This window comes from Cyanistes caeruleus, chromosome 17 (assembly GCF_971803275.1).
Source record: "Cyanistes caeruleus chromosome 17, bCyaCae1.hap1.1, whole genome shotgun sequence".
In the NCBI taxonomy this organism is placed as follows: Eukaryota; Metazoa; Chordata; class Aves; order Passeriformes; family Paridae; genus Cyanistes; species Cyanistes caeruleus.
The window spans coordinates 1,679,162-1,697,023 of NC_141717.1; the positions used below are offsets into that span (position 1 = coordinate 1,679,162).

Below are 17,862 nucleotides of genomic sequence, written 5' to 3' on the forward strand. Positions count from 1 at the left end.
GAGAATTGCCGCATCCTCTCTAACCCAAACCTCTCAGCCCTCCTCTAGAAATTAAGACTGAATATTGTCTGCACAGACCTTTTCTGTAGGAGTTTAGCAAAATCTGCCATTCACTCCCTTCTCTCCCACCACTTCATAAGAACAGAATCCCACCAAAAGGATCTCTGTAGATGACAAGCCAACATTCAGTGTCTCTTGTCATCTACAGAGATCCTTTTGGTGATCAGTGCATTCCCCTTCAGAGCTCTTTACAGTGGCAGGAAGACTTAACACAGCCTATAGGAAAACCAGATGTGTCACATCAAAGCCCTGAGAGCAGCACTTACCTGGGCTCCCCTGGAGTAGGATCTGAAAATGGTGCAAAATCTCCCTTGTCCTGAGGTGTCCCTAAAACACAGAAAAGTTACAGCTGTGAGATGTGGAGAATTGACTCCCATACTGCACATCTCCTACTGGCCATAAAGAAATAAAATAAAAATCAGTGTTGATCTTGTCAGATCTTTAGGATGTGCATGGTACCCAAAGTGCTCTGCATGATGGGTTCTTCTGGGGAAGAACCAGTGGGTACCTTTGAGTACAGGTTGTCACTGTCACCGTGCTTCCCACAGAGAAGGTACAAGCCCAAAGCACCCAACTGCAGCACTGCCTGATGATGTGTGAGGGTATAAGTCATTTTACTCCCCTGGGCAAAGGATTTTCTATCTCCTTCCCTTCAGTCCACAGGAGTCCAAAGAGTGAGTCTGCAGAGATCTCCCAGCCATGGAGAACAGCCAACCTAAATGTGACCACTCACAGAAGAAGAAATTGCCTTGTACTAGGCTTTGCTTATTTTTCAAACACATTTTAATAAAAAATAAAGGCAATTCTCTTTATACCCAGATCCCTGACAGACCTGGTCTATATGCCTTACAGAAAGCTGAGGAACAGGAGTGGAGTACAGTGTTTCTAGACCACTGTGACAATAAGGAGCTTTTCAGTCACACTCATTTGTCCTGTCTGAACACAGGGTAACTAAGTTTGACAACACTACCAGCACTTCTCAGTGCCCTTCTGGAACAAGACACCAGAGCCCAGCACTCTGATTTAACCAGGATATACTGAAATGTGTCAGGCTAATGAGACACATCACAGTGTTTCTCAAATCTATTCCCTGGGCCAGGATAAAAGACACTTTAATGACCACTGAGATTTGCAGCTCTAGGAAAAACATACTGACCTCACATGTAGGACAGTAATTTTTTCAGACCTAAAGCTTTGCAGGATCCTGGTCATCAATCTAACACCCTGTGCTTACATGTCCTTCTCCCCTGACAATCAAATACTGGGTAAGTAATAGTTAAAGATTACACTAAAGCATCATCAATCAGTGTTACCAGCTTTTCAGTTCCTGTGCATTTCTCCAGCTCAAAAATTATGGTACAAAGAGATGGTTTCAAGAGGGAATCACTAAGTTACCACACACTTGGGGCTGAAGTGTTAAAAGAGGCATCTTACAAGAGAGACAAGAATACAAGTGACACATAAAAACATGGAGGCTAGAAGAGATAAATTAGCTGCTTCTGTTCTTTTTTGTAAGAAAAATGAGGACATTCAGCTTCAGAGAGCAGGGGTGTAATTAAACCACCAAACTACACACTGCTAGAGTCAGTCACTGAGGCTGAGAACATGGAGTTCATTCCTATTTAACAATTCACACATGTTACTAATATTCCTGTTACTTGACCCAAGCATTTGTAAGGGGATATTTAACTCCATGTTTCAGGATCTGTGTCATTTCCTACCGGATCTGTGTGAAAATCAAGGTAGGGAATGGCACAGATTACCTAGCCTTACCTATCCTGTCCTTCCTCTTTCATCTCCACAGACTGCCGTGTCAGCTCCTCAGCAAGTTAGCCCACAGACAAAGCTCAGCCAGAAGGACTCCAGCTGTCCCTCCAGTGCTGACAGATAAGGCAGGGGTTACTCCTCCCAAGCAATGTTCTCCCATCTCTGTCCCAGTGTCTGGTCACTCCAGTCAGTCCTGCTCTCCAGGGCTTCACCCTGCCCTGACGCTTTGCATCTATTCACAGCTCATTTTAATTTTCTACTCAAGGCATTGAGAAATATCCAGCTGCTGAGGGGGCTTCACCTGTTTTATTCTTCTGCATTCCTTCTCTTGTTTCTATTTCTCATCCTTGGATTTCAGGAAAACCCAGTATTGCTTCCAAAACAATGTAGTCCCTCAGTGATCAAGAGCAGTATGGGAACATAGAATGATGTTATAGTTTGGTTGGAAGGGACATTATACACCAACCAGTTCCAACCCCCTGACACCTTCCACTATTCCAGGTGGCTCCAAGCCCTGTCCAGCCTGGCCTTGGGCACTTCCAGGGATCCAGGGGCAGCCACAGCTTCTCTGGGCACCCTGTGCCAGGGCCTGCCCACCCTCCCAGGGAACAATTCCTTCCCAATATCCCATCTATCCCTGCCCTCTGGCACTGGGAAGCCATTCCCCCTTGTCCTGTCATTTCATGCCCTTTTCAGTTCTTTTGGAGCCCCTTTAGGCCCTGGAAGGGGCTCTGAGGTGTCCCTGGAGCTTTCACTTCTCCAGGTGAGCACCCCCAGCTCTCCCAGCCTGGCTCCAGAGGGGCTCCAGCCCTTGAAGCATGACCTCCTCTGAACCTGTTCTAACATATCCATGTCTTATGCTAGGAGCTCTGGACAACAGAACTACAGGCAGGGTCTCAAGTGCAGGGTAACAGTGAAACAGTGATCAGTGTCAGTTATTACAGACAATGACTAAATTCAGACTATTCCAGCAAAGAACAGCATGGTGTTTGTGCTACTTGATTGGCAGAAAGGAAACTTGTTTGCCAGAGTAACTTTCTGGTAAGAAGAGCCAGGAAGTCCTACCACACACCCAGGGATGGTTCACACTCTTCACAGACTGATACAGCATCCCCCAGCCCTGTGTCCTTGCTCACCTGGCCTGAGCTCCCAGGGTCTGGGTTAGAAAGGCTCAGAAACACTCACCAGAGTTCCAGCTTGACCCTTCTGCCGTCCAACAAGATAGTAGTGGTCTTGTAGTCAATTCCTGTAAGAAAAGCAATGAAAAGCTGAGCAAACTCTCATTTCATGTTTCCTAAAGGGATGTTTTCTCCTCCTTGTTCTGCTGCCTCTTTAAGGAGAGCTACAGAGACCTGACAGGAACAGACTTCTGCTCCGTGGCAAAGACTGCTCTTGTTCAGCTCTACGCCTCCTCCCTGAAAACACCATTCATCCCTACTGCTTCTGACTTGTTCATTGTGGTTTTAAACCTCTTAGAACTTGAGCTGTAGGAGAAGTTGGATGGGGCTTGGAGCAACCTTGGAAGGTATCCCTGACCGTGGCACAGAGGATGGAACAAGGTGAGCTTTAGGGTACCTTGTAACCCAAGTCATGCCATGATTCTCTGAGATTTGTAGCATTATCCCATATGGCAGTGACAAATTAGACTTTTGGGGGGGTGAGCCACAGAGAGAAACAATTTAGATAAATCTCTGCTGCAGTCTGCAGTCCCAGCATCTCTCAAACACCACTGCCTGCAGCCACAGGGCATTTTGGGAGATGTTACAAGAAGGCTGTCCAAAGATTGCTGTCTCTTCTTCTGAGCAGCTCTGGGGTATGGATCACAAAGGGCCAACATAAGGCAGGACACACGTGCCCCTTGTGAAGGGCTGAGAAGCAACACAGACATCTGCTTTTGCTTTTCACAGAGCCACAGCACTGGAGCAGCAGAAACCCCCCCAAACCATACCACCCAGCTGTGCAGGCAGGCAATTCACTCACACAAGGGGTGTCCACTAGCTTCAGATATACAAGAAATTTGTTTCAACTGGGAGCCTGCCTCACAGTTAGACTGAGAAGCTTAAAATAAAACAACTCCCCTTGCAAGCAATAGGCCCAAATCATACTGAACACAGCATTCCCTGCAGCCCCAGGCACAGGGCAAGAGGCACAACTGCACCTCCTTCCCAAAGCAAGGGGCACCAGGTGCCCAGGAAAAGCAGCTTCTCAGCAAGCTCTTGTTAATAAGCTTCAAGTGTAGTGAAATTGCATAAACAAAGCACAGAGCACCATTACTGCACACCCACTGAAGCATCAACTAATTTACAACCTTTTAATAAAGCAGAGTCACTTCACTCTAATTACATCAACTTTAGTTTTACTTCTTGCCAAGAGATATCAAACTTTGAATCACTATTAAAACCCCACACTGTTGTGTTATGACCTGCATTTCCCTTTTCCTGCAAGGAGAACACTGCCCTGACAACCAAACAGACAAGTTTGTCAATAAAGCAAATGGATTTTTCTGAGTCATCCACAGGAGTTCCCTGTTAGGGAAAAACAAATTAGATTTCAGCCTTCATAGGGTGCTATAAAAAGCAATAAAGATAATTATCTTAAATTCCAACTATTTCCAGTGCTGTATCACAGAAAATAGGCAGTTTACATTTTATCTTCCTCCAGAGACAAGTGAATGATCTGTATTTATTTTCAGGCAGATATAAATCTCCCTCATCCCCAGGTGAGGAGCAGTGGGAGTAAGGCTGCTCTGAACCAGAAGGGAGCATCCAGACATCTTCCCCTGCCAATTCCTGAACAAGGATCTGATGGGCTATTAGGGAAGGGGCTAATTAAGCCCATTGCTCTCTTTCAGATGCAAAATCCCCAGAGACTCTGCCCTCTCTTTAGGCACAAGAGCTCCTCATCAGAGTGAATCCCAGTCACCCTCAGTGCCAGCAGTGCACGGATGGAACAGCTGCATGGAAGCACCACGGAGGGTGACAGTTTTCAGTGCATGGGGGCCACATACTTCCAAAAATGCCACTGCTGAGCTGAAACAAATTGTTTGACTACATCTTTTAAAAGTGAGAGAGGTTCAGCTTAACTGGGAAGAGAAGGAAACTTCTTAATGGAAATGTCAAATATGCAGATGTCTTCATTATGCTCCTCGCCCACTAACTGCCCAGCCTACATATCCAGAGGAACATGAGTTCCCTGTCCTCAAAATTCATGACTTGGTCACCAGAGAAATGCTTTAAATAATCCATGTTCATCTGAAACTACACTACATACTTTAATTCAGAGGGACACCAGTCTTTGGGTCACTGGCCCAAGGAGATCACACACACTCCAGTTAAAAGCAAGCTGTTATCTGGTGATGGGCTGAGGAAAGTGCTGCACTTTTTTAACTTGCAGACACCCAAACTAAGACTAGGACTGAATTTACAGAAGATTTTGGACCCTACAAACTCATTAATGAGGGACAAAAGCCTGCACAACTGCAATGTTTTGGAGAAAATTTCAGCTTCCCTTTTCCATAAATACTCAGTGCATTGGGACAGCTCAAATGCACTCCCTGGTTTTGGTCTGTTATTTCAGCTGGTTAGCACTGAGTAGGCTGCAGTTCACAGCACAGCTCTCCCATGGCTTGCTGGTGGCACAAAATCTGCATCAATTAGATGGAGAAATCATCAAAATCATGGGACTTGCCACGGTGGTGAACACCAGTATTAGCTCCTTGTATTTCAGTCCCAGTAACACACAACTGTGTCCTGAGCCGCAGCCCAAGGCACTCTACCATTTATAGTTCACAGGGAAGCTGAGCAGCTGAGCTCTCTCCCAGGCCCAACCTAAAGCTCAAGCTCAGCCTTGGCTCCCCCCTTGTCCCAGGGACCTGGGGACAGAGGGTCACAGCAGCCACTAGATGCCAGCTCTGCACTGAGGCTGCTGGCAGTGCATGGCCAGGGCTGCCCCTCTGCCTTTACATTTCAAGCAGCTCAGACACAGGTTAAGGGAAGTTTTTAGAACTTCCTTCCTGCAGATGACAGGGTTTCCCCTACCTGAGCATCACCTCTGCTTACAGCCAAGTGTGGCTTATTTCGGGAAGGACAAGGCAGGAGTGGCTCGCATCCCACTCCCCTGACAGGGAGGGGCCAGTCCCACCACCGAGATGCTCCTGCAGCACACACAGCCCAGAGAACCTGCCCTGCCCAGCCCTGCGGCAGCAGCGCTGGGGGAACAGAACACACTCTTGTTTAAAGCCTATTTTATATCAACTGATCTCTTTCTGGACCGATATTACCATGATGCAACAAAGCGAACGAGGCTCAGAGAACAAGTCTGGGCTGTTCTCTTGGATTTAGCATTCAGGCCGACTCCTGTGTTATTTTTCCAGCCCTGCTTTAGACTCCTGCTTATGCTGATGCCATCCCAGCCCCATTCCTGGAGCAGAGAGCTGACCTGGCACAGGGCACTGTGCACAGGGATCTGCTGTACCAAGCCTGATGTCAGACACCCAGTTCTCTTCCATGGAGCTGGAGCTCCTGGGCAAGGCTCCAGGAAATCCCAAACCTTTCTTTCTTCTGCCAGTTGCTATAAGGACAACCTAAGAAAGCAAGTCATTTTCCCATGGGAATCCACAGGATGTGTGATAGGAAACTCTGTTCTCTTCCAAATTACCCATGCGAGCACAACACACTTCGCATCAGTATCACCCGAAAACTCCACACCCAACCTGAGCTTACTTAAAGCTTTCACCAAAAAAATGATACTTGATGTGAATAGGAAAAGTAAAACCACCTACAAGAGAATTGGTAATTTTTTCCCAGCACTTGATAATACTTTGTATGAGGCTGTTCTCTTTCCCTCTGGGAATTCATGGCTTACAGGTGTATCTCTTCTCTGCCAAACCTCTGCCCTGCACCTGCCTGAGCAGCAAAAACACAAAGGAGGAGGCAACAGACAAGCAGGTACATGGATCTGGAAGTCACACTGGAAAAGGGAGAAACACAAGGGAGATGTGCATTACATGCTCTCCCTTTAAAGAGGTTGATCTCTCAGGAAAAATGTTTTAAATAGCTCAAGTGAACAAAGCTCTATAAATATTTACTACTGAAACACAGTGGCCACTGGGTTTTGTGTGGATCTTTGTTTCAGAGAAAAGGAGACAAGTTTGCAGTTGCAGACTCACCAGGTGACTCTGCCCTAACGCCTGGGTGGGGGCCAGAAGGGCACCTTCCCTTAAAAAGGCAGGTTTGAGCAAAACCTAAGAGCAGCATGTGCCTCTTTCCCCCCTCAGCTTTGCAAGGTGATCCCCACTGTGCAATGGGGGGAGGGTGATTCCAGCTCCTGAGGTCATGCCAGAGCCAACAGCACATTTTAGGTTGTTGGTCCAAATCAAGTGTCCTCCTCCAGGGATGCTCTAATGATCCAAGGCCCAACCAGCAATTCCTGTACCTCCACAGACATCACAAAGGTATAACCAGGACTCGCCTCATGACAGGGATGAAGGGCTCATCCCACATTAACCAAGCCAGGAGCAGGTTTTCCTGAGACCTTCCCCAAAAGCTGCCAGCACCACCTCCAGTTTGCATCTGCAGTGTCTCTAAGAACATAATTTATTCACTAATCTGGGGCAGAAGACATTCCAGGTAAAAATCTCTTTCCAAAGGGAAAAAAATTAAAAAGTAGTAAAAATAAATCAGTGTACTCAAGTGAGACATTGATATAGTTTCAAGACAAGCTTGCTTTCCTTCTGAGAAAGGCTCCTTGTCACTTGCAGTCATTTCCAGTTTGCATGAGTCAGATTGGCCAAAGATGCTTTTGCTACCTCATTTCTTACATGAACGTTTCTGCTTGTGGGAGCTCGGAATCCACCTCACTGTTAGTCCACCCACAAAAAAAAACAACCAGTGCACATTATTTTACCTTCATTAAAATTCAGTTCCCCCAGCTTATAGACATGTGCTATATAATGCAACCTCAGCTTTTTTCCTCCTTTTAAAAATTAAATTTGGTTTCATTAATTTATAATTCAAAAGAAGATAACCAACCTGCTTGCAAAGTGATACATAAGGTCAACAGGCAAAATTGGAGGTGTATGGTGATGATGAACCAAGGCCAAGCCTTTACTCAATGCATCATATAAACAAGAAATAAGATAAACTAGTGGACTTTTGTTACCTGACTAATGCTGCAATTCAGTGGATTATTCCTTTATCTACAAACATAATTAAGTCAGAGTGGCTGCATTCTGCAACTCTGACAGCATCTGAGCACTCAGAAGAGGGTTGAGGGTGAGCTGTGACTGGTCTGTTGCAGCCATACAGAAATGCTCAGCTTGACTGGGAAATTTCAGACTGGCTCAGAAGCCACCAGAAAGACTCACCGTGTCACTGTAGTGCCTCACCCAGCCAGCCTGGTGATGGACTTTGATTTGTGATTGTCATTAGTGAAGCTGAAGCCACCACACCACAAATATCTAACTGAAAATGCTGGATTTTCCCCCAAACACCCCCAGCCTCCTCTGTTGGTTCACAGGTCTGTTGAGTGCAGAAGGTCTCTGGAAAGTCTTGGGCTCTTAAAAGGTCACCCTAAAGGTTTGTATGTTTAGTGCCACACTGACCACTGGCTGCTGGGAAGAAGGGAGAGCACAGGGTTGGGATGAAAACACAGAGAATACACATCAAATATTTAACTTGCTGAGATTTTACAGTGAACTTGAGTAACCAGCTGTGAAGAGCTGTTGTGCTGCGTGGCCCCAGAGAGGAGCTTTGGGAGAAAGGGATGCAGAGCTCTGAGAGCAAGGAGCTGACAGGTTCAAAGACATGCCATGATTATAAAACAGGCCAATACCGAGAGTATCCAGCCAGGAATTTGTAACCCGTTGTGACAATCCTTCCTTACTACACAGGGAAGGATCAAAGCCACAATCACCCAGTGTGCAGCTGGGCTTAAATGCATGTTCTCACTGTCACAAAGGTAGATAAGCACCTAGGAACGCTTTAGAGTGGGTCAATGGACTGCAAATCCCTTATAGTGTGTTTGCAAAAGGAAAACATTGAGGATGAATTTGTGGTGAAGCCTCTAAGCAAGCAAGGACTCCAGGAGCTGTGACTAAGCAGATATGGATAAAATTAGTTTTAAACCTTATCAACAGTTTAGACAATGCTGTGGATGCAAAGAACACCACAGCAATTATGATTTTTTTGTGAGAAGATAAACTATGCATGAGAGCCCTGTCCCTTCTGGCCAGGTCCTCTGTGAGGGGTCCAGGCAGGGTGCTCCCTCCTCTGAGCCCTCTGCAGGGCTAGCAGAGCCTGGCTGGGTGTCACTCAGGCCTCCCCTGCCACAGTCCCCTGGCACACCTTTGGGGACACACCAGCATGTTTCCTGTCACATAAACTAGCTGTCATCTTACTGGTGTGTATGCAAGACACGAGCAGCTGAAAGGTCTCTCCCTCCAAAGGGCCTGTGCCAACCTTCTGCTGGATTAAAAAAGGAAAAAACAATCTGTGCTGCACACAGTGCAGAGACTGCCCCTCTGCCTGTGTTGGAACTGAAGCCCTTCTGTGCTCTGCTAAGTCCAGCCTAAGGCCACTAGTGCAAAAATTCATTTATCCTAAATGCCAGCAATACCCAAGCAATGTTCAAAGGTGAATTGTTTATTCTACCAATTCTACCAATTCCCTGGGTGTCACAGGAACACCTTTTCAGGATGTTACTAGTCCTTTCCCAAGATAATCCATGCCTTTCCAAGTCATGACTGATGTGGCTGGGGCATAGCAACCCTTGCCCCTGTGTGTGCAGGCACCACCTGGGGCTGCCCGGATCCTCCTGCCGCTGATACCAGCGTGGGGGGAGCGCAGCCAGTGGCCAGACACACCCACACCTGCTGAGTATGAAGAAAAGGCAGAAACAGCAACATGCAGCTAAATCCTATCCTCAACAAGCCCAAGAATAAAGGAGAAAAGAGAAGTGCTGGGAGGTCACAAAACCCAGACCAAAAGCTGAGCACAATAGCTCCAGGTCTGCTGGCAAATCAGCTATGGAATAAAAACATCACTCAGCATACAAAAACCTCAGCCCAAAACCAAGGCAAATCCCCCAGACCACTTTCACAATCAAACCACACTCACACACGGGGCTCACAGCAGGGATCTGGACAGCATTGGCAGAGGAACTTGGAGCAGCCCTGAACTGACACCCTCCTGGTGAGGTTATTTCATGGTGAAGCAGCCCCCCAGCCACAGGATGTTACCCACAGTTTCCAGCAGAGCCTCTCCTGTGGCCAACTTTGGGGGCGAACTGGGAGCATTCCACAAGGTGAGGTCCGGAGCTACAGAGTTACTCCAGAGCAGCTCCACAGCACATTCCTGCCACACAGCCAGGGCCATGCAAACTCACCAGCTTCTCCACAGGCTCTCCCTCACTGAGTGGACACCGACCTCCTGGGACTCATTTTCTGGCAGAGCCATACTCCACAAGACAGCAGTGACTACACCCCTAACACCACGTTCACTGCTCCCTCTCACCACACCCCACATCCTGTACCTTTTTGAACTGCTTATGGTGGTGATGGTCATGAAATATCACCTACAGCCACTGAGGCCAGTGATCATGCTGCTCCAAGAGAAGAATACAAAGGCAGGACACATTGTAAATGTGGTTTAAAATGCCTTATTGTAAATGTGGTTTAAAACGTCTTGTTTTGGGGTTTTGTTGTTCTGAGTTTTTTTTTACAATCCCTCACCAGCCTGTAAGTAAAAGGGCAGAATTCACCTATCAGAATTGGTTGTTTATGGGCAAAAGCTGCCAGAGAAGACTTGTTGCTTCACCTCTAGTCAAACAAGGCAGACGGGCATGACAATCACAGGTGGCCAGGTGCTGCTGAAAGTATGTTCAGAGCAAACAGGTTTAACCAAATGTACTAATCCAACACCAAACCCACTCCCAGGCAGAAGGCAGCTGCTGTGGCTGCATGCACCCACAGATACAGGTCTGAGATCCTCTCATTTCATGAGTGCTTTAAAAACAGGCAGCAACATCTGTAAGAAGATACCACAGGTGCATTATCTTTCACCCCAGTTCCTACTATGCACTTAGAGGAGTTGTTACTGTCTCTGCCAATTGTAAGTGATACTAAGTTGTTCAGAAAAAAATGTGGTATGAGGGCATCAACATAACAGATGAAAAAAGAGAATTCAAGCTATTCAAATAACAACTGATGAAGTCACCCAACCCTAAAAAGTGGGTACAGCAGCACATTAACAACAGCAATTTAACTAGTCAGCTCAGAGCTGTGAGCCACGGGAAAAATCCCTTCCAAACAACACATGAGCTCATCCCTTTGAGTCATGGGTTCAATTACCTACTCTTTAGAGAGAGAAACAAATTATCATCACCAACAACAGGGGTCATCCCAAACACAGGTGGATTCATTCCAGGTATGTACCTTTCAGTGTCACAGTTTACCTCACAGTATCACTACTGTTTTGAGCAGCATGATAGAAGTTCCCCAACAGCATCACTGCAAAACAGCCCAGTTCCTGCCTGCAGAGCTGGGACTGGAGGCCAGCAAGCATGTGATTTTACCTCTGTGATCCTGTCCTGCACTGTAGCTGAGCTTTGAGAACAGGATCAAGAAGTCTTGGTCACCACCGGGCATGCAGGAGAACAGCACCACTCCTGCCCCCTGCTCCTGGCAGCTCACACACAATCCAGCCTTGCTGCTGCTGCCCAGGAGGCAACAATAGCTCCCCATCATTTCTGTGTGCAGCACATCAGCAGGAGCTGCTTTGGGCAGGAGGGGAGCCCCATGCAGAGCCCAGGGCTCCACCAGCTCTGCCAGCCCCCGGGAGCTTCTGCAACGCTTGGCAGTTCTGAGAGAAATCCATCGAGCTGCCAAGCACCTCGTACTGACACACACTAAACAGAGAGAGAACAAATGCCTTTCAATTATCTCTAGTTACCCAGATTTGTAGATTTTCTCCTGAAAAACATACTCCATCTTCCATTCATAGATGCCTCATTTCAGCTGAAAGGGATTTCCATTTAGCCTGGAAGTCTTCCACAGAAGTCTGCTCACATCAGGTCCCAGACATCTTCACCTCCAGCTGAGAGGGTTTGTAGGTGGGGATCTCTGGCAAATAACTGCTTGTCTGCTTTTGTAACCAGCCAAAGGAAAACACTGACTTGGAGACCTTTAAGAAGGCCGGATTTGCAGATTTCACTTGTCCACTGCCTGCTCCAAGCCCAGCAGCATTTCAGCAGCTATATGGTCCTCACACAGAGAAACTCTGTTCAGGGAGCACTTAAGGGGGACAATTGCATCAAAAAACAGCATTTGAAGCCAGGAGCAAATCTGTTCCTAAAGCTCCAACAATTTCAGCAGACACCCGGGAAATCCCAGAAACAGTCCAAAGTCAGTCCAGAATCAGGGATGTGAAGTGGATTTGTGCTTTAGAAGAAAATCAAGAATGATTTTATGCACAGAAGCGACAACAAACAAAAGAGTTTCTTCATGCCTTGCAGTTCAGATCTCCATAAAAACTACACAGCTGCATGCAGAAACAAAGGCAGCCTGTGAGGGAAATCAGAGGGCACCATAACAGTCTGCATTGTTGCTGGATGACCGTACAAACATCAAGATATGCTGGGAGACAAAAAAATCCCCAACACTCAAAAAATCCAAGTATTTGTCCAAAATCCTCCAAATATCCTATCCCTCCACAGTTACATTTCTGTAGACACCATGCAGGGAAATGCTGCTCTACAGCATCAGAGCCTGCATGGTGCATGCTCAGGGATCCTGCAGAAGCTAGCTCTGACCCTGGGGTCCTCATCCACACCCCAGCCGGAATCTCCAGATTTTGCCAGCAATTAAACAGTATCTCCAGACCAACACTCCACACCCAAAGAGAGCTGCAACTCTTCAGCTGGGGGTAGACAGCTTAAGTAGACCCTTGCAGAGTTCTCAGAACAGCTACAGAGATTCCACTTCCCAGGAACTTCTCTGGCTCCCAAGTCTGGTCTCCTTGCACCAACCAAGCCCTATGACAGGAAAGGGCTGCTCCATGCTGGAAGCACCCGGATGGCTGCTAACACTGGTTTCACCTTTCCATGTGCTGTTTCCAATGACAACAAATCTCCAGGGACCTGACTCACAGTGCATGGCTGTGAGGGCTCAGTTCTCCCTCCTTGTCCTAGAAGGATGGACTTGCCCTGTTGGCACAGCAAGCACCTCACTACACACCTGTACAAACTCTGCTGCGTCACAACAGCCCTCACCAGCCTGAAAACAGCTTTTCAAAGCCCAAATTGGAGCCTCTCAGGTCCCCTCCTGTCCTATAGGATAAAGATCTCACTCCAGCTACCGTGGCAGTCTCCCTGAAGCACTTTTGCTGCCACCAGGGAAAAACCAGCATTCAACATTTTTAAAATAGAAGAAAGTATTGGATTTCAGTCTTTTAATACAGATGAGCCCAACAAGAACACAAGTGTGTCTCAACCCAAAGAGGTGTTCCACAGAAAACACATTTTCTGGCAGGGTGAGCAAGGCCCTCAGGTAAGAACCAACCTGCAGAGTTTCATCTCCAGCACAGGCCTGCAGTTTCCTGGACAGATTTTACCAAGTTACTCTGGCAGTTTGACAATGTAAGAAAAATAGCAACTCTTGAGATAAGAGAGGATTTAAGATTAAATAAATGATGGGAAAAAAGGGGGTGAGGGGGTGGGTTGTTGTGTTTCCTTTGTTCATTGTTTGGTTGGGTTTTTTTTTCATTTAGTTCTGTCTCCAGTCTTCTCAGCCTCCACTCCAGAACCATGGGCCTGTTACAGGTGCTGTTACAGCTGGTACCAAAGGAAGTAAGGCAGGGTAATTTCTGTGTCCAGGACTGAGCAGAGAGCAGGGGCAATCACCTGCACAGAGGCAAATGGTACAGTAAAACACCGAAATGGGCCCAGAAACTCAGCAGTTGGGCTGGAAACAAGTAAAAATCTCTAAAAAAATTTTTTTTTTAAACTCTGCATTTTATTTAAAAGGTTACCCCAAAGATGCTCAGAACCTTTGTTAAACTGCCATTTAAGTACAGCTTTTCAGTGTTCCTTTTCTGCCTGTCTCCTCCTTAACCACTGATGGTTTAAGCAGCAAATATTATGTTTGAATTGCACAAGGACTTTTGTCCCAATTCAATGCCCGATACCACACAGAACATACAGGACATTAACAATTTCAGGTGTTATATCTATAGGAGAACAGGTGTCAAAGTTTTCAGATGATCTAACAATATCTTGAATGGGCTGATGGAAATAAAACAAAGATGAAGTAGAAAAGAGGAAGAAAATCTAAAAAGCTGTGGCTATGTAAAAATACTTTCTGCAAATAGAAGCTCTACAGGAACAAACAATCTCTGAGGAACAAACAATCTCTAGCTATGTTGCAACCTTACTATTTACTACAACTTTTACAGAAGCAAACAGACTCTTTGATAGAGGTTTCTTGCCTTGAGCCATCACCCTCTGTGCCACAGGGTAATTTTCTTTCAGGTGAGTCTCACTTTACAGCAAGGCCTTTAGCAAAACAAAGCTGAAGGTTTTCACATCGGAGCTTCCTTCCTCCTCCAGTGACTGCAATCACACAGGAATTGATATGACATAACACTCCGGTAGAGCTCGAGCTGGAGTGCCAGGGGACAGCAAGGGGCAGAAGGAAAGAAAACCAGATTTTAACCAGTGAGGTTGTAAAACTACAGCTCAAAGGCTCAGCTTAGACTGTAGTTATTCTCAAGTGCAATGGAAAGATGCTCTGCTGTTCAAGAGAGCGAGCTGCAGAGGAAAACATGCCAGGGAACAGCTGGAAACAAAACCTGAGGAGGAGGAGACTAATTTCCATGGTCTTTCCTATGCAGCTTAAGTACTGAACCAACCAAAAACCCCCACACCAGGAGAGGTGTGGACAATGTTGGTGTGGAATCTGGAGAGAGCAAAACCTGCCTGCTTTTTACAAATGAAAAACACAGAGAAACTTTTAATCCCAGTTATTAGAAGAACATTCCACCCATTTCAGCTTTGTACTGCTCGGCTTGCATCACCTTTGTGCACTCAGGGCTCTGGAACACGTTAACAGCCATAAAAGCACAGCTTTTATGGGAGGATTAGAGATGGTGAGAACTCTGCAGTGCAATCCAGAACTTTGCAGAGTCCCCAGCTTTATAAAACCCAACAAAAACACAACCCTCCTCAAAAGTTCTGCACACATAACAAACTATGCTGTTTTGCACCCTAATGCTGACCACAGAGACACCAAACCTGCCAGGCACTCGCTTTGGGGGTTGGGTTTTGGCTTGATGGGGATTTTTTTTGTTTGTTGGCTTTGTTTTGGGATTTAAGTTTAAACTGCACCTGGTTAGTCCCACAGCAAGCAGAGCTGAAGGTTCAGCACTGTAACTTTGGAACTATTTTTCACACAAAAGTTATGTAGTAAACAATGGAGAAATAAGAGATGCTGGAGCTGTTTCTGAGTTGCCTGCTCTGATGAGATCAGCTTTGCATCTCTGATGACAGGGAAGTGAACATCCCTGAAGGACACTGATGCAAGTGCTGGCAGACAGCAGGAATTGCTGCAACAACCACTCTGCACTCTGCAAGCCATCCAAAGAGGTTTCCAGCAGCACGACCAGCACAGTCCAGCTCAAACATTTCCTGCACATCAGTTGTGCAGCCACTACAGGAACGTGATGGCTGGGCTGCAGTTGGAACACTTTGCCTCAATCCTCCTTGCATCGGAGTGCTAAAGCCTCAAACTGAAACATTATTCCAAATATTATTCCAAAGAATACAGTCCTGCCAGAAAAGAAAGAGCAGTTTCCAGTGGTGTGAAGCAGCTGAAGCAGTGGGCCAGCCCAACCAGCTCGTGTCTACCATCGACAGGGACAGTGCTGCTCTGGCACAGCAGGACATGCTGGGTAGGACTGGTCCAGGTGAGGAGGAGGAGGCAGCAAAGCAGCACCAGAACCACGGCTTCCCTCCCTGCTGATGCCACAGAGAGCCCTGACAGTGCAGGAGCACCAGGATGAGCACCCAGCTGCCATCTGAAACCTGGGCTCAGCACCTGGAGCTCTCATGTCTGTGCCCAGAAGGTGCCATTACATCAGAGCCAGTCCTGTCTGAGGTTTTACTGCACACGGGGTCACCCAACAATTCTTGACTGCACAGGAGGGTGAGGCAGTATCAAGAGAGGTCCTGTGCTTACACGAGTTCAAGTTCAGAGCAGAACTACTCAGCTACACACTTTTTAAAGCTGTGAAAAGTGAACTGGTGCAGCAGGACCTCCAGCCAAACACAGCAGCACCACGGAAGCTGCGGATCAGATCATGGTCAGTCTTGGAAACTCAGCAGACAAAGGAGCAGAAGCGTTGGGAAACATCCCTTCACACGCCCTCCATGGCAGCAAAGAGGATGACAAAAAGTGTCCCTGCCTGCACAGGCTGCAGTGGGACCGGTTATCTCCTGGTAGGGGAGTTTCTGGTTGCACACTGGTGCCTGAGGGGTCACAGGACATACTGGGAGAGGAACGGCTGGAAAGGAAGACTTTGAAGAGAAATCTTAGGGATCTCCAGATTCAGACAGCTGCACAGAAACAACCAGAGGGAAAAGGCATCCAAAGCTGTGGATCACTCAAATAAGCAATCTGGAAATTAGCAGTCCCCAGGCAAACAGTGGCAGCTGGAGAGGACTGACTACCTCTGAGGGCCAGGCAGTGTCTTCAGGTGCCTCTCCTGTTCCTCCTGGCCAGGGAAAGGGCAGGAAGCTGCACTGCTCCTGCCCTTACTCCTGCCATGGAGTCCCATGGTGGGCTTGCTACTGCTGCTGCTGCCCAGGAGCTGAATTCCTGCACTTCTGCTATAGGGGAAGAGCTCTTGGGAAAGATCCAGCTTTCACCTGAACCATAAAACCTGTCAGCAGCTTTTGCATTGAGCACTTCAGGTGCCTTTTCCCTGACACTGCCTTGGGTTTGGATAGCAGTGAGATACAGAGCACCTAAGGATGGTGCTTGAATAAAGGTACTAAAATCCAGCCAAGGGACAGGGTTGAAAGCTGGGGCTCAGTGCATTAGGGCTGGTGTCAGCGCCAACTCTGTGCAGGGCAGGGCTCTCATTTCAGCTTTTGTGTGCTCACTGCAAGATCAGAGTGAGGACATTGGCTGCATCCTCATCACTTTCTTAATACAAGCTGAGGACAGGGAAAATAAAAATAAAAATCCACCCCCTTTCCAGTCAAAGCCATCTGCTCCAAAACACGCTCTACTCTCTCCCTAACACACATTTCTGCTTTCCTGTGGGAACAGCAGCAGGTGAGGGGGAAGGCAGCCGCAGAAAAAGCCCTCTATCATGTGAGGAGGGAACACATCACCCTCACGTCTGCGTGGTGAGCCCAGCCCTGGCCCTGTTCCTGGGGCACCAGCACTGTCTCATACGGCAGCACGAGCCCTTGTGCCTGCCGAGCGCTGCCCTGACTCAGCCAGGGCTCAGCTCAGGGCTGGCTGCTCCAGCAAGCCAACAAACCAGCTGGGTGAGATCATTTCAGCACAAGAATAACCAGCTATTCCAGAGTGGATGTGTGACACAGTGGTGACAAAGCCACGGGTCCCTCAGGTGAGGAGCAGCCTTGTGCCCTTAGTGCACGGCATGCACACCACCTCTACTTCCACATGCAGCTCCACCACATCTCATGTCCCAAACCACTCTGTGAGCACAGACATTTCTGTCTTGTTTCAGTAGCTGGGGATGGATAAGGACAGACCCCAAGTGAGTTGTTTAAAGACTGAACAGACTCATATCCACAAGTAAAGCACAATTTCACTTGAGTCTGGTGTAACCCCACGGCTCATGGCACAGGGGCAAGAGCAGCCCCTTCCTGCACGTGGGGAGAAGGAGCAAAGTCTGCCAGCAAAGGCAGCAAGGAATTCAGGCAGTGCTGACAGAGGGCATTCAGGGAAATGGAGGATTTTTGGTTCCCAGGTGAGATCCTCCAGCTGTCCAGAGCAGCAGTGAGGCTCTA

At 47.4% G+C, this 17,862-nt stretch overlaps 1 protein-coding gene across 2 annotated transcripts in view; it reads right to left on the bottom strand.

Moving 5' to 3' along the window:
• The window catches only part of RAB40C (RAB40C, member RAS oncogene family), a 36,417-nt gene that overhangs the window by 15,102 nt on the left and 3,453 nt on the right, over positions 1 to 17,862 (bottom strand). For both annotated transcript variants that reach the window (XM_086854204.1, XM_023937090.2), the window contains 2 exons: positions 3,013 to 3,073; positions 327 to 387 (listed from right to left, as the gene is read on the bottom strand). In XM_086854204.1, the coding sequence (XP_086710330.1) occupies positions 327 to 387; positions 3,013 to 3,073 (122 nt within the window). The remainder of the gene's footprint in view (positions 1 to 326; positions 388 to 3,012; positions 3,074 to 17,862) is intronic.